The sequence below is a fragment of the Polypterus senegalus genome, chromosome 2 (assembly GCF_016835505.1).
Source record: "Polypterus senegalus isolate Bchr_013 chromosome 2, ASM1683550v1, whole genome shotgun sequence".
NCBI lineage: Eukaryota > Metazoa > Chordata > Cladistia > Polypteriformes > Polypteridae > Polypterus > Polypterus senegalus.
Window position 1 is genome coordinate 194301049 of NC_053155.1, and position 17943 is coordinate 194318991.

The 17943-nt window shown below is 40.9% G+C and overlaps 1 protein-coding gene across 1 annotated transcript in view; it reads left to right on the forward strand.

Annotated features, from left to right (window-relative positions):
• LOC120524448 (probable ubiquitin carboxyl-terminal hydrolase FAF-X) overlaps positions 1–17943 on the forward strand; it is a 260143-nt gene that overhangs the window by 199371 nt on the left and 42829 nt on the right. Inside the window, exon 34 of the mRNA XM_039746300.1 lies at positions 6896–7037. Coding sequence (XP_039602234.1) covers positions 6896–7037 — 142 coding nt within the window. The remainder of the gene's footprint in view (positions 1–6895; positions 7038–17943) is intronic.

Consider the following 17943-nt stretch of genomic DNA (forward strand, 5'->3'; position numbering starts at 1 on the left):
GAATATCATCGAAAAACTATGAGATGATTTGAAGCAGGTTCTCCATGCTTGGCAGTCATCAAATTTAACTGAACTGGAGAGATTTTGTATGAAAGAATGGTCAAAAATACCTGGGGGGTTGGGTGAACATCTTCTCCAAAAGAGATAAGGGTAGTTCAAAAATGTGGTTTGCTTATACTTATATAAAAGATGAAGTCACTGATGATGTTATTACACTACAAGAGCTACAAAGAATTTCTAATGTTGCGTGTTTTTCCCCTTTTTAAATGAAGAGAATAATATGTATTTGATATTCTCAAAGTGGAAATTCTAAATTCTGTTATTAATGTATTTCTCACTACCTCTTCCATTTTAATTTGATGTTTGTACAATATTTAGAGTTGCCTCCATAATGTTTAGGACACATTTTTCCTTGATTTACCACTCTGGTCCTCAGTTCAAAATAAGTCAAAATCAGATGTGAATAAAGTGCACATTGCAATCTTTAATTGTTATTTTCATATGTTTTGATCACCCCATGTAGAGATGACAACACTTTATATACTTGGAAACCCCTCTCCAATTTCAGGGCACCATAATGCTTGGGACCAAAGGTGTCACAAGTGTTTGTGACTACTCTGGTGTATTTCATTGTTTCATTAGTGCAGGCATAGGATAATGAGGTGTGCCTCTACTCTACCCTTTGTGGAGTCTATAATTGCTATAGTTCAACATGAGGATGAGATACGCCATAGAACGTCAAATAAGCCATTATCATACTGACAAACTAGAGTAAAACCATTAGAGACATCAGGGAAACTTTAAGATTACCTAAATCCAACAGTCTGGAATATCATTAACAAGAAAATACATGCTGGTGAGCTCAGTAATCACAAAATGGTTGTTAGGCCAAGGAAGACCTTCACTGCTGATGACCGAAGAATCCTCATTATAGTAAAGAAAAAGCCTCAAATGCCTTTCCTACAGATCAGAAACAGCCGTCATGTGGCAGATGTGGATGTGTCGCAGAATACTATCAGCAGAAGACTTCATGAGCAGTTAGCCACAAAAATAGGATGGTCAGATCAGTTTGCGAAAAAGATACTCGGAACCTGTTGATGTCTATCAATCGTAGATTTCATGCATGGGGCATGCATCAATGCACTAAGCAAACTCCTGTCAATCATGAATAATCCACTTCATCCACTTAACAGTGTCATCTCCAGCTAGAGGAGTAGCTTCAGTGACAGACTTTTGTCACTGTCTTGCTCCACTGACAGACTGAGGAGATCGTTCCTCCCCCACACTATGCGACTCTTCAATTCCACCCGGGGGAGTAAATGCTAACATTAATTTTATTTTAATTTTTTTTTCATTTTTATTACTATTTAATTTAATATTTCTTTCTATCAGTATACTGCTGCTGGATTATGTGAATTTCCCCTTGGGATTAATAAAGTATCTATCTATCTATCACTCCATTGCTAAGTCCCAAACATTATGATGCCATGAACTGGGGTAACCATGTATGAAAAGTGGTGTTGTGATATCTACATGTTGTTTCCAAATTGTATGCAAACGATTAAAGTCTGCAATGTGCTCTTTACATCTGAATTAGGGATGCACCGATACCACTTTTTTGGAAAACAAGTACAGTACTTGCATTTCAGTACTCGCCGAGTACTTAATAAAAACATGATTTAAATTTACAGGTAACAGCTTTAGTCATATAATCTAACAAAAAAAACAAGGGACTAGTTTGGAATTAACATTTATTTAAAATGAAAGCATGTTGTATGCAACATATTACAGAATAAATAATTATAAAAAAAAATGTAAACAGTGACAGTGCAAATCAAGTTTTTTTTCAGTTTGTTGTAAACTCTGCCGCTTTGGACAACACAAGGGGCATTAATAAACATCTTTGCTATTAACAACATCCACCAACATAGAAAATATTTGAATAAACTAACAACATCCACCAACATAGAACTGTGGCAGTCAGTGCAACTGAGGTAGGTATTAACATCAAGTCTAAGAGGACTCACTTAATGGAGCCTATTTAGAAAAAGTGAGTGCCAGATTTTTTTTTTAGAAAAGTAGCTTTTCTGCATTATCAGCAGTCAGCCTGTTTCTGTTTTCGTCTATAATGTGTGACACTGAGCTAAAAAGCCTTTCACTTTCCACACTGCTACATGGGGCTGAGAGGTATTTCTGGGCCATTTTAGCCAAAGTGGGGAACCTGATTTTGTTGACACCCCAGTACTTCAGAGGACTGTCTTCACAAGGGCTTGGGGCCTCTCCGAGGTATGTGTCGAACTCAACGGCAGCACCTGCTGCCAGCAGCTGTGCTGCCTGGGGCTGCTCCTTAGCGATTTCTTCAAATACAGTGTCCAGACTGCTGCTAGTGCTGGCCTAGGCCTTGAGGAACAGTTTAGCAGGAGGTTCTGCAGCTTCTGCCAGACTCCCCTCTGCCTCAGCTCTGGACATCATCTGCAGCTCCTGCTTTAGGTGCAGCTTGGCCTCCGGAGCAGTGTTGTTGGAGAAGAAGCGATCTTTATGCCTGAACAAAATTCATGAATGTATTAATATGTGGAAAAATAGGACCGATTTTAGTTTCCCCTAAACCACTGTCACAAATGCAAGCCATTTGGCTTTCTGGTAGTAATAAGGGAAATATATTTCATATATATTGCATACATTTGTATTTGTGTATTTTAGTTATAAAAATATATTTCAGATGGAAATTAATCTTACATTTAGTACTGTAGTTTATCATTGAATGCCTATAGCACACAGACTAGCTTGGGTCAAGTATGGTGGAGATTAAGTACAGTGGGTTGGTCTCGACGTCACTGAAGCGCTTCTTGACAGCAGCCAGTAAGGTTGCTTTCATTGTCTTGATGCCATGGTCCTCGTCTGTTTCTCTGTTTAGAAGTCTCACTAGCACAGTCACAGCTGGGATGACATCAGGGGCTAGTGTGTCGTAGCTGCTCACTTTTTCAGTTAGTTCCTCAAAGGGGGCGAGGATGGCAACAGTGTTCTCCATAAGAGCCCTTTGGTGAGTGGTGAGATAGTCTGGGAGTTCATGCTCGGACACATACACCCCCAGCACTCGCTTTTGCTCAATGAGGGACTGGAGCATGTAATACGTGCTGTTCCAGCGCGTCTGTACGTCCTGCTGCAGTCTCTTTATTGGCTGGTTGAGCTGTCCTTAATTGTCCTCGAGGTGGGAGTAGGCTAAGGCGGAATGTTTAAAATGCCCAACTATTTTCCGCCCCACTGCTATAGCATCAGCTATGCTCCTCTGTGCTACTAAGCCTATCGTGAACAGCCAGTTGGAGCGTGTGCGCGACACACAGCAGACTTGGGAGCCCTACGTCATTCATGGCTTTAATCATGTTTTTGGCATTGTCATGAAGCACAACATGTACTGATGTTTTAGGTATAACCCATGTCTGGAGCATTTCCTCAAACACATGCGCTATAGCCTGGCTGGTGTGCGAGCCGCGGAATTGTTTTGCATGTAATATGGCTCGTTGCGGCGTGAAACTCTCGTCTATCCACTAGGAGGTTAGGCTAATTAGCAACATGGGGCTAACACTGCTTGTCCAAATATCCGTGGTGAAACTAAACGCAGAGGAGGCTTGCAGTAGGCTGTGGATATGTTTTTTCACGGAGTCGTGTAGTTTAGGCAGCTCTGTGTCAGTCATGTAGCAGCGGCTTGGGACATCATATCTGGGCTCCAGAACATGGAGGAGACGCAGGAATCCCACATTTTCTACCTCCGAGAGTGGCTGGTCACTCAATGCAATGTACTCGATAATTGCCTGTGTTATTTTCACAGCACGTGGATTGTCTGTGGACATTTTCTCTCGTCTTGCAAGAGTTTGCTGCAGCATGGGTTGTGTTGGTTTAGAAGCGTGGGTAAACTCTTTGTACTTGTTGCCGTGTTGGGATTTTAGGTGCTTGATTAAATTACTTGTGTTAAATGCGCTACCTTTTGAGCCACCTCTGGACAATTTCGCTGAGCACAATTTGCAGTCCGCCTTTGTTTTGTCGTCTTCATTCACTTTGAAATAGTTCCACACGGCTGACATGTCTCGCCTCGCCTTCTCCCCATTTTGAGCTGCAGCCGGGGCCTGGGGGCGGGCACTCGGCGCCTGTGATTAACCCCTTACACGCCTCTCAAACAGAGACATTTCTCAGACCGTGGTATCGGTCCCCGGTATCGGGGGACTTTTAACGAGTACTTTAGAAAATGTGGTATCGAGGCCGATACCAGATACCGGTATCGGTGCATCCCTAATCTGAGTTGTTTGATATGTAATTTTAAACTGTGGAGCAGCAGGGTAAATTAAAGAAATTTGTCTTTGTCCAAATATCATGATGAAAGGCCCTGTACTGTATTTTCACTGGCTTTAATATTCAACATATCCTTAGGTGCCAGTCTGTTAGTCTGACCTGCCAATTACTTATCCGAACTGTCAGATATGATGGCAAGTCTATATTCCCTCCCAGTCAAAGGTTTTAGAATAGCCAAATATTTCCAGTTTTTATTGAAAGTTTTTCCAAGTCCAGTGAATAAACGGAATGCTACAAACATAAGTGATTAGCTGACAAAGTTTAAGTTACCAAAAACTGGAAAGTAGTATAATTTTTTCGGTTACATAAAATAACCTTTTCAGAGCACATGTAATGGGTTAACACAACTGATGTTAGTTAAACCTTGTAGTTGTCGCAAATTTTTTTTTTTTTTTTTTACAAATCCTCTGTCCGCAATTAAAAAAAAGACCCTCATAACCTATAAAGTATAACTCTTGAAGTGTAGGCCATTCCTTCAGAGAAACTGTACAGAAAGTCAAGGTTTCAGTGAGCATAGTTTCCTACACTATCAAAAGGAACTTGGAAACCGGGGGAAACCCTGACAAGAACAGGTTGGACCGGCCCAAAGCCACAGCAGAATCGGAAGACATATTTCTGAGAGTTAACAGCTTCACAAGACAGTAAGGAAGTCTCCCTTTCACCTGTAAAGAGAACACTTCAAGCTGCAGGTTGACTTGTTGAGTAACAATAAAGCAATTACTGAACATGTCAAGTTTTTATTGAATTGTACCTGGTTTGATGTCTCAGTGTATACTGAAATTAAGGCATAGACATTGAGACTTCCTTATTTTGATGCTTGAAGCTGTTGGCCTGCGAGATACCTATCATACAAGCTGTTCAGTTTCACAGACTTGTTTCTGGCAGTTTCTTTAAAGATCCTTAGGTGCAGGAAACTGTACTCATCCCAGCAAAAATCCATCCCCCCCATATCTACCACCACCATCTGCCTGCATTTTAATAGGTCTTGCTATATACATTGTGGTGGAAACGGGTGTCAGTGAACCTTAAACATGATCACAGAATCCCGGGTTCAAATAATGGAAGGTTTATTAACAAATTCTTCCAAAAAGTCACACAAATATACAGGTTTCTCTCTTCACAATAACTCTTCTTTTTCTTGCTACCGCACTGCCCTCCTCCACTCAGGTGTTGCTCTATGTCCTCTCAACTCTGACTCGCCTGGATAAGGGAGTGTGGTCCCTTTTATTAGGAACCCAGGAGTATGTCTGTGTGACCCAGAAGTACTTACATTGGGCAATCACCCTGGCACTAGAAGTGCCATAAATGGGGAAGCACAACTTTCTACAGCGCCCCCTTGCAGCACCCATGGTCCCCAGCAGGGCTCTGTTGCCGGACTACATCTCCCAGCATTCCCTGCTTGTTCCCCATTGTGCGCCTGCATGGAGGGCCTCTGCTGTCTATCGTTTGGGAGGAATAGAAAGTCCCCCGTGACCTGTTCCACTTCTGATGGACTGTCAGTCCATTTGTTTAGGCCATCTCTTCCAGGTCTGGTTCCTCTCTACTCCTTGGGATATCTGTCTGCCGTCGAGGAGCCTCCCGTCTGGGTAAGGAACCATTCCCTTTTCTGGCTGCAATGCCAGTCCAGAATATGTGGTACCTACAACAGGTAGTCATGCTTTTTTAATAGCTGTTTTTGTCAACTAAAACTGTTCTTTTAGTTGTCATTTATTTCACATTAATGCCTTTAGGAATTAATAACAACAACAACATTTATTTATATAGCACATTTTCATACAAAAAGTAGCTCAAAGTGCTTTATATAATGTAGAATAGAAAAATAAAAGACACAGTAAGAAAATAAAATAAGTCAACATTAATTAACATAGATTAAGAGTAAGATCCAATGGCCAGGGTGGACAGAAAAAACAAAAAAACTCCAGACGGCTTGAGAAAAAAATAAAATCTGTAGGGATTCCAGACCATTAGACTGCCCAGTCCCCTCTGGGCATTCTACCTAACATAAATGAAATAGTCCTTTTTGGATTTGATGATGATGGTCACGTAGACTTCTGGCTTTTAATCCATCCATCATTGTTGGAGCATCATGATGCTTTGAGTAGGTGGTGGTGGTGGTGCAGGCTTAATGGCTTAAATACCTTCTTCCTCCTAAATAAAAAGTGAACCCATTGCAACATTCAATGCTTTACATCTCTTTACTTTACACCTGCCCTCCCTGGGGAGAATAAACTCTTAAAAAGACAATGTACACATGCAACCTTACTAATTTACCACAATATATTGAGAACAGTGGCTGTCTTTATTGTATTAGAGAAGTTCTGAAATGTTTTGGCAACTTGGGTTGTTTTCATGATTATCATTGATGGTCTGCTTGTTTTCAGAGCACAAGTATGATGGAAAAAGACTGTAGCATAAGGACTATGAACCACTTTTCCAGATGCATTTGCTAGCCAATAATTATAATGCTTGTTTTAACCATATCACAATGAAATGTTGGCTTTCAGTATAGATTTCTTAAGCTGTTAGTAGTATTTATTTCTACATTTTCCAGGTATGAATGTGAAGAAACCTTTACAGCATTGAATATGGATATCAGAAACCATCAAAATCTTTTGGAGTCACTGGAACAGTATGTTAAAGGAGATCTGTTAGAGGGTGCTAATGCCTATCACTGTGAAAAATGTAACAAAAAGGTCAGTTTCTCTTTCCCTAGTTGCTTTTGCTTCACAGATTTTATAGTGGGTACATATGACAGCTAAAATCTTCCAAATGATGTGTTTAGTAGGTGTTGTACAGTTCATTATTCCTCTAATATCCTTACTAATTTGTATCAGTGGTAGTTAGCCATTCCTGCCAAATTAACTGTATGTCCATCCATTCATAAATTTTCTTGAGGCATGTGGTTGTTCAAAATAAACTACAACTAAAGGGCAATTTTTTTTGCTGTTAGCTCATTTTTGTTCTTGGAAAGTGTTTGCTACCTTTTGCATAGATCATCCATCCTTTATTGATGCATGTACAGTGCATTGCATAAATGTGCTCTGCCAAGGTTAGTGGTCCATGACATTTTAATTTGCTGTAAGCATACATCAAGGTAACTACTCACGTTGAGCTTACTACATTTTGTTCAGTGCCACTGTCATTTCCCAAATGATAAGTGTTTGTTTCCAGGTACTATGTTCACTGAAAGAATAGGAAGTTAGTTTAATATCTTTTTTTTTATAGTGCCCTTTGCAAAGTGTGCATACTGTAATTTACAGGGAATGTAGCTAGTCTTCAAACATAAGGATTAACTAGAAGCATGGGTATGTATATATACTGTATATATATATATGTATGTATGTGTGTATATATGTGCCCGCTCTGCTGTCACGCCATGGACACACGTCATCGGGCCACCAACGGGTACTCTGCCCTTCGACGTCTGGGAGGTAGGGAAACACAAACGCAGAAAAACATTCCCGAGGCCCTTCACCCCTGGGCCCATCACCTACCTCCTGCTGCAACCCGTGGTGTTGGCCAGCGTAGCAGCATCTGGCGGCTGACCTCCAAGTCCGTCCGGCTTTTTTCTTCCCCACTGGCGTGGCTTCCTTAGGAGCTCTTTGGTGGTCCTCCTGCAGCTCTCTGTTGCGTGTGCGCACTTCATTGCGATGTCTCAGGGTGTGCTATCTGTGCAGCTGTGCTGGTCGCGTGCCTCGCACTACTGTGCTGGGTCGTTACACAAATTTTGGTACAGGTCTCGGCCCCAGAAGACAGACCGGAATCCCGACGACTACACCAGTGTAACAAAAAGGCGCTATATAGGCACCTGACCCGACACAGATGGGCATGGAGGCACGTGTAAAATAAAAGACTTTTTATTTTATCTTCTGCCGTGGCTCACATCTTCCCCATGTCCCACAGTCCCAAAAGCACAAGCAAAGACGCACAACACACTTCTCTCTTCTACCACCACTCCTCCGCAAGCTTTGTCCTCCTACTCCCGACGCTGGCCATTGAGTGGTGATCACTGGCTCCTTTGGGTACCCGGAAATGCTCCAGGAGTGGCATAACCAGTGCCCAAAAGGGGCCAACAGCTCCTGCTGCAGCACCCCCTGGCGGCGCCTGCGGAACTAAAAAGGGCTGTGGAGATTCTATCTCCCATGGAGCCCTGCGGGAGGCTGAGGCACTGCTCCAACCCAGGGGTCAGCCATCCAGTGTCCAGGGGGAGGTATTGCACTGTCCAGGGCTGCTCCCCCTGAATATACAGTGAACCCTCGTTTATCACGGTTAATCCGTTCCAGACTCTACCGTGATAAATGAATTTTCGCGAAGTAGGATTCTTTATTTTTAAATCGAATATTTTCGCAGTTAGAGTATAGAAAACCTGTTTACGACCTTCTAAATACGTTTTTTAACATTATTAGAGCCCTCTAGACATGAAATAACACCCTTTAGTCACCATTACACTCGTATTACCCAATACATTAGACAAAATAAGAGAAAATAAGACATATTAGACGTTACAAATATCATATTATTAGGCGACTCGCCTTTTAAGGCTACTGACTTTATCCTCAATTTTGTGCTCCATGTGTACATCAGGCATGTAAGTGTAGGGAATGAGAACATCAAAGTGCCCATTCATAACATCTCCTAAAAACGTAAGTTTTTTATCCCTCAAGTGCCTGTCCAAAGTCGTACAATGTCAGCCCGAATCTGTACCACTAAAGACAGAGTTTCATGCACTAAATAAGCTATAGATGAGAATAAGAAAGCACCATCTCCCCTGATATTTACTACGCGGTGAGGCATTTGTACTCCATCAACATTAATTATTTCCAGAGACATAATTTTGTCTATTTTTCCAGCACATCGTGCACAAAAGCAGTGGAACGATGAGAGCACCAGAACTCTGCTCACATCGCGTGCTGCACACTCAAGCCGCAAGTAGTAAGTCTGTAATAAGCGGAATACCGCTACGCTTTGCACTCACGGGACGGAAGGACAATCCCGAACGCTTTTATATAGTAGATTATTGTACTGTACATTTAATTGCACACAACCACTAACCTATGAAGGCACGACCTCAGTAGGAGAGTCTTCAGAGGTGGTGCAGTATCTTTAGCAGGTGCGTTGTTGTCTTCAGTGAAGAAGTACTAGGAGTAGGCAGTGGGTGTCTGGGTGCGTGGCTGAAGAACATCTTGATAGGCAGTTGCTGGCGCTGTCTTTTCATATGTGTGAGGAGGCTTTTGTAGGGTATTTCCATCTTTAATCATATCCAAGAGTTTCACCTTCTCCTGGATAGTAAGCATCTTCATCCGGCACTTAGTTTTATTGTCCCACCTGGGCATGGAACCTGGCCGTCTGCCATAGTATATACTGTATTTACGTATGTACCATGCACACATTTTTTCCCGAAAATTAGCATTAGAAAATCAGGTGCGCGTCATACACGAGGAAACTGCTTGGGCTCTCTGTCTTGCTTGCACACTCTCTCTCTCGCTTGCTTGCTCACGCACTTGCGCTGTCTCTCTCTCTCTCTCTTGCTCACACACTCACGCTCTCTCTCTCTCTCTCTCTCTCTAAACGCTTCCTATACAACCACAACGCGCGTCGTACATGGGGAAAAATGATTCTGCACATGGTACATGAGTAAATACGGTATATATATAATATATATATCTGTGTATATACAAACCGGATTCCAAAAAAGTTGGGACACTATACAAATCGTGAATAAAAACTGAATGCAATGATGTGGAGGTGCCAGCTTCTAATATTTTATTCAGAATAGAACATAAATCACGGAACAAAAGTTTAAACTGAGAAAATGTATCATTTTAAGGGAAAAATATGTTGATTCAGAATTTCATGGTGTCAACAAATCCCAAAAAAGTTGGGACAAGGCCATTTTCACCACTGTGTGGCATCTCCCCTTCTTCTTACAACACTCAACAGACGTCTGGGGACCGAGGAGACCAGTTTCTCAAGTTTAGAAATAGGCTCCCATTCTTGTCTAATACAGGCCTCTAACTGTTCAATCGTCTTGGGCCTTCTTTGTCGCACCTTCCTCTTTATGATGCGCCAAATGTTCTCTATAGGTGAAAGATCTGGACTGCAGACTGGCCATTTCAGTACCCGGATCCTTCTCCTACGCAGCCATGATGTTGTGATTGATGCAGAATGTGGTCTGGCATTATCTTGTTGAAAAATGCAGGGTCTTCCCTGAAAGAGATGACGCCTGGATGGGAGCATATGTTGTTCTAGAACCTGAATATATTTTTCTGCATTGATGGTGCCTTTCCAGACATGCAAGCTGCCCATGCCACACGCACTCATGCAACCCCATACCATCAGAGATGCAGGCTTCTGAACTGAGCGTTGATAACAACTTGGGTTGTCCTTGTCCTCTTTGGTCCGGATGACATGGCGCCCCAGATTTCCAAAAAGAACTTCGAATCGTGACTTGTCTGACCACAGAACAGTCTTCCATTTTGCCACACTCCATTTTAAATGATCCCTTGCCCAGTGACAACGCCTGAGCTTGTGGATCTTGCTTAGAAATGGCTTCTTCTTTGCACTGTAGAGTTTCAGCTGCTAACGGTGGATTGTGTTCACTGACAATGGTTTCTGGAAGTATTCCTGAGCCCATTCTGTGATTTCCTTTACAGTAGCATTCCTGTTTGTGGTGCAGTGTCGTTTAAGGGCCCGGAGATCACGGGCATCCAGTATGGTTTTATGGCCTTGACCCTTACGCACAGAGATTGTTCCAGATTCTCTGAATCTTCAGATGATGTTATGCACAGTTGATGATGATAGATGCAAAGTCTTTGCAATTTTTCGCTGGGTAACACCTTTCTGATATTGCTCCACTATCTTTCTGCGTAACATTGTGGGAATTGGTGATCCTCTACCCATCTTGGCTTCTGAGAGACACTGCCACTCTGAGAAGCTCTTTTTATACCCAATCATGTTGCCAATTGACCTAATTAGTGTTTATTGGTCTTCCAGCTCTTCGTTATGCTCAAATTTACTTTTTCCAGCCTCTTATTGCTACTTGTCCCAACTTTTTGGGATTTGTTGACACCGTGAAATTTTGAATCAACATATTTTTCCTTTAAAATGATACATTTACTCGGATTAAACGTTTGATCTGTCATCTACGCTTCTATTACAAATAAAATATTGACATTTGCCATCTCCACATCATTGCATTCAGTGTTTATTCACAATTTGTTTAGTGTCCCAACTTTTTTGGAATCCGGTTTGTATATGTATATGTGTGTGTGTGTATGTATGTATATATATATATATATATATATACATATGTATGTATATGTATGTGTATATATATATATATATATATATATATATACACTAGCAGAATACCGTGTATTTCAGAGGAGAAGTAGTGTGTTAAAGAAGTTACAAAAAAGAAAAGGAAACATTTTAATGATAACGTAACATGATTGACAATGTAATTGTTTTGTCATTATCATGAGTGTTGCTGGCATATATATATATATATATATATATATATATATATATATATATATATATATATATATATACACACAGACATATATATACACACACATACATATATATACATATATACACACATATATACATATATACACATATACATATCTACATATATACTGTATATACACATATATATACAAATCTACATATATATATATCTACATATATATACTCAGCAAAAAAAGAAACGTCCTCTGACTTTCAACTGTTTTTACTTTCAGTAAACTTAATGTGTAAATATTTGTATGAACACTAAAAGAGTCAACACCATAAGACATAAACTAAAAATGTTTCACAATGTGTCCCTGAATGAAGGAGGCTCAAAATCAAAAGTACCAGTCAGTATCTGGTGTGGCCACCAGCTGCTTGAAGTACTGCAGTGCATCTCCTCCTCATGTACTGGACCAGATTTGTCAGTTCTTGCTGTGAGATGTTACCCCACTCTTCCACCAAGGCACCTGCAAGTTTCTGGACATTTCTGGGGGGAATGGCCCTAGCCATCGATCCAAATCGATCCCGCTCCAGGGTACAGGCCTCGGTGTAACGCTCATTCCTTCGACGATAAACACGAATCCATCCATCACCCCTGGTGAGACAAAACCGTGACTCATCAGTGAAGAGCACTTTTTGCCACTCCTGTCTGGTCCAGCGAAGGTGGGTTTGTGCCCATCGGCGGCATTGTTGCTGGTGATGTCTGGTAAGGACCTGCCTTACAACAGGCCTACAAGCCCTCAGTCCAGCCTCTCTCAGCCTATTGCGGACAGTCTGAGCACTGATGGAGGGATTGTGTGTTCCTGGTGTGACTCGGGCAGTTGTTGTGGCCATCCTGTACCTGTCACGTAGGTGTGATATTCGGATGTACCGATCCTGTGCAGGTGTTGTTACACGTGGTCTTCCACTGCGAGGATGATCAGCTGTCCTTCCTGTCTCCCTGTAGCGCTGTCTTAGGCGTCTCACAGCGGACATGGCAATTTATTGCCCTAGCCACATCAGCAGTCCTCATGCCTCCCTGCAGCATGCCTAATGCACGCTCACGCAGATGAGCAGGGACCCTGGGCATCTTTCTTTGGGTGTTTTTCACAGTCGGTAGACAAGTCTCTTTAGTGTCCTGCGTTTTTAGAACTGTGACCTTAAATGCCTACTTTCTGTAAGCTGTTAAGGTCTTAATGACCATTCCACAGGTGCATGTTAATTAATTGATTATGGTTAATTGAACATGCATGGAAAACATTGTTTAAACCCTTTACAATGAAGATCTGTAAAGTTATTTGGATTTTTAAAACATTATTGTTGAAAAAGGGACGTTTCTTTTTTTGCTGAGTATATATTAGGGGTGGGACTCGATTAAAAAAATTAATCCAATTAATTAGAGGCTGTGTAAGAATTAATCTTGATTAATCGTATGTAATCGCACACGTAAATTTGCCCCAAATCGCAAATGTTTTTTTTATTTAAAAGGGTTTTAGTGGGCGACAGAATCAAATAATAGACATGGACATGAATATTGTAAACTGAAGCTGTTTTAATTTCTGAAAAAAAATGCTTTTAAACTGCATTTGAATTCAAAACAGAAACAAAAACATCATCCCTGGTTAAAATTGGGCAGACTTAAAAATAAATTGGTAGTTTAAGTACTTTAAGTACATTTTCAGAATGGTATTGTCTTTAAATAATAATAACCAAAATTCCAACATAAAGTGCAGTTTTTCTTCTTAAAAAAGTAAGTCAGAAACATAAAAGGTAATTTGACCAACTTAATCTTTAAACTCTGAGTAACCTCAGCCAAAATTATTTTGTACATTAGGCTAAAACAATGTGATCATTGAACATTTTGTAATTAGATGTAATTAGAATTACTAACGGTCACGGAAGTCCAATGATCCCCAGTAAGAGCCACAAAGTCCGCTTTCTGTAATGCATCTAATTTTGCTTGCTTTTCAGTGTGCACAAAACCATGCTTTTATCAAGGCTTCGCTCGGGTAGTCTTTGAAATGAAATTTTGTCGATCAGCCGTAGGAACGCGCTTTATTCCGACTTTAACATTTTTGTAGCTGTGATGTGTGCATCAGTGTAATTGATGTACCAGGAAATCATGCATTGACAAAAGTTCCCCTTTGCTTGGAATTGAAAGTGTGATTAAATGCGTTATTTTTTTAACGTGTTATGGAGTACATGCATCAAAGCTTCTCAGCTGTGCTTGTGCTAAGAAAGGGAAACATTTTTAAAAATAACGTAACATGATTCTACGTTAACCGCATATTTTTTCATACGTCCCAAACCAAGGAGATGCGAGGGTAAAATGAAACGGGAAGCGCCCGTACATACTCAGTGCATCCCTCTCGGGAATCGAACCTCGGATATCGGCGCTAGAGGCGAAGCAATTGCGCCACGGCGTGTGGCTTGTCTGTTTGAGAGTATGTAGATCGGGATATATATATATATATATATATATATTCGCAGTGGAGAAGTAGTGTGTTAAAGAAGTTATGAAAAAGAAAAGGGAACATTTTAAAAATAACGTAACATGATTGTCAATATACAGTAATTGTTTTGTGAGTATTATTGAGTGTTGCTGTCATCAAGGATTTGATTATTATTTCTTTCAATCAGGGTCGTATTTGTAGGATGTGTTGTGTTCAAGTTACATTCCATGTTTGTCAATCGTTGTAAAGATAAGAGGTTTCATTCATCGATTCGTTTCTTACTGCATCAATAAACAGCTCGTTTCTTACTGCATCAATAAACAGCTCGTCTTCCTCTTTATCTGAGATGTGACACACTGCATGCATGGGTTTTTTTTTACACTGTCTTCGTTTAGCAGGACATTGACTTTTTCCACCGTGTGCTTTGTTTCCGCAGTAGCTGCACTTATGAATATGCTTGTATGTATCAGACGCTTCATATCTTTTTGCTGCCTTCTCAATTGTGTAATTCGTTTTTTGTTCAGCACTCTTTGGTACTGTTGCTTCTTGTCTGTGCACTGCGTCAGTTCACGTGAGCCACTTGGTGTTCTTGCATCGAAGGTTCCCAGCTGTGCTGGTGCCATCTCATGTGATGTCCATGGCTGTATGTAATGTTAGTTAAGACCTGGCACTTAAAAGTTTCTCTCGCAGTTTCGCTGAGTTTGTGCCAAATACCACCCTGACCATCTCATCTTCCTCTGCATAAGCACAGTCCTTCACCCGTGAATATTTAGCAGCAGTGTTTCTATTGGATTGCCGCTGACGGACGGCCTTATATGGGCAGGCACTAAATTACAAGCGGCAGCCTGCCTATGAACTTAATTTAAACTTTAGGTTTACACCGTGCTTTGTTTCCGAAGTAGCAGCACTCATGAATATGGTTGTATATGTCAGTCGCTCGCTTCTTATTGTTTCGCTGCCTTCTCAATTATATAATGCATGTTTTGTTCAGCTGCTTTTGAGCTCTTCCTGGTTTTCTACGTACTGCGTTGATAGTCAGTTCACGTGGGAGGCATGATGATGTCACATGAAACTCCGCCCCCCACGGCCATCCAGCTTAACTCCATTACAGTATATGGAGAAAAATAGCTTCCAGTTATGACCATTACGCGTAGAATTTCGAAATGAAACCTGCCCAACTTTTGTAAGTAAGCTGTAAGGAATGAGCCTGCCAAATTTTAGCCTTCTACCTACACGCGAACTTGGAGAATTAGTGATGAGTCAGTCGGTCAGTGAGGGCTTTGCCTTTTATTAGTATATATATATATATATATATATATATATATATATATATATATATATATATATATATATATATATATATATATATATATAAAATGTGTGTGTGTACAGTTGTGCTTTAAAGTTTGTGAACCCTTTAGAATTTTCTATTTCTGCATAAATATGACCTAAAACATCATCAGATTTTCACTCAACTCCTAAAAGTAGATAAAGAGAAACCAGTTAAACAAATGAGACAAAAATATTATACTTGGTCATTTGTTTATTAAGGAAAATGATTGAATATTACATATTTGTGAGTGGCAAAATTATGTGAACCTCTAGGATTAGCAGTTAGTTTGAAGGTGAAATTAGAGTCAGGTGTTTTCAATCAATGGGATGACAATCAGATGTGAGTGGGCACCCTGTTTTATTTAAAGAATAGGGATCTATCAAAGTCTGCTCTTCACAACACGTTTGTGGAAGTGTATCATGGCACGAACAAAGGAGATTTCTGAGGACCTCAGAAAAAGAGTTGTTGATGCTCATCAGGCTGGAAAAGGTTATAAAACCATTTATAAAGAGTTTGGACTCCACCAATCCACAGTCAGACAGATTGTGTACAAATGAGGGAATTTAAGACCATTGTTACCCTCCCCAAGAGTGGTCGACCAACAAAGATCACTCCAAGAGCAAGGTGTGTAATAGTCGGCGAGGTCACAAAGGACCCCAGGGTAACTTCTAAGCAACTGGAGGCCTCTCTCACATTAGCTAATGTTCATGTTCATGAGTCCACCATCAGGAGAACGCTGAAAAACAATGGTGTGCTTGGCAGGGTTGCAAAGAGAAAGTCACTGCTCTCCAAAAAAAAACATTGCCCGTCTGCAGTTTGCTAAAGATCACGTGGACAAACCAGAAGGCTATTGAAAGAATGTTTTGTGGACAGATGAGACCAAAATAGAACTTTTTGGTTTAAATGAAAAGAATTGTGTTTGAAGAAAGGAAAGCACTGTATTCCAGCATAATAACCTTATCCCATCTGTGAAACGTGGTGGTGGTGGTAGTATCATGGTTTGGGCCTGTTTTGCTGCATATGAACTTGCCTTCATTAAAGGAACAATTAATTCTTAATTATATCAGAGAATTCTAAAGGAAAATGTCAGGACATCTGTACATGAACTGAATCTCAAGAGAAGGTGGGTCATGCATCAAGACAACGACCCTAAGCACACAAGTCGTTCTACCAAACAATGATTAAAGAAGAATAAAGTTAATGTTTTGGAATGGACAAGTCAAAGTCCCGACCTTAATCCAATCGAAATGTTGTGGAAGGACCTGAAGCGAGCAGTTAATGTGAGGAAACCTACCAACATCCCAGAATTGAAGCTGTTCTGTACGGAGGAATGGGCTTAAATTCCTCCAAGCCAGTGTGCAGGAATGATCAAAAGGTACCGGAAACGTTTAGTTGCAGTTATTGCTGCAAAGGGGTGTCACATCAGATACTGAAAGCAAAGGTTCACATACTTTTGCCACTCACAAATATGTAATATTCAATCATTTTACTTAATAAATAAATGACCAAGTATAATATTTTTGTCTCATTTGTTTAACTGGTTTCTCTTTATCTACTTTTAGGACTTGAGTGAAAATCTGAAGATGTTTTAAGTCATATTTATGCAAAAATATAAAAAATTCAAAAGGGTTCACAAACTTTCAAGCACAACTGTATATATATGTGTGTGTGTGTGTATGTGTGTGTGTGTATATATATAATATATATAATATACTGTATATGTATGCATATATATATATATATATATATGTGTGTGTATGTCTTGTGGTAGCCAGCCCGGACACAGACAGGCGTACACGTTTAACTCGCCCAACACACATTTATTTACATCCATTATTTACATTGCAGCAACCCCAAAAGTCCCCCAAAGTCCTGGCCACAACACACTGCCTTCCTTTCTTCAGGCCGCCTCTTTGCTTCCTCCTAAGGCGTCGTCCTCTACACTCCCGACTTCAGCCATCACATGATGAGAGGTGGCCCCTTTTATATGCACCCGGATGTGCTCCAGGTGTGTTCCTGCAATCTCCCACCAACACGCCCCAGTGTGGCGAAATGCTGGCTGCAGCCCTGGAAGCACTCCGGGTGTCCTTGTTCTTCTTCCCCCCAGCACTTCTGGGTGTGGTGGAAGTGCTGAGGTCCAGGGCTCCAAAGGCTTCAAAGCTCTGTACCCGTAGCCCCCAAAGGAACCAGGGCGGTCGCCCCCACATGGTCTTGGGAAGGCGTAAGCCCTCCTCTGGTCCTCCTGGGTGTCCCGACCAGGTCGCCACCCCAGCCATCTCACAGTATATATGTATGTGTTGTGAACGCTGGCCCGGA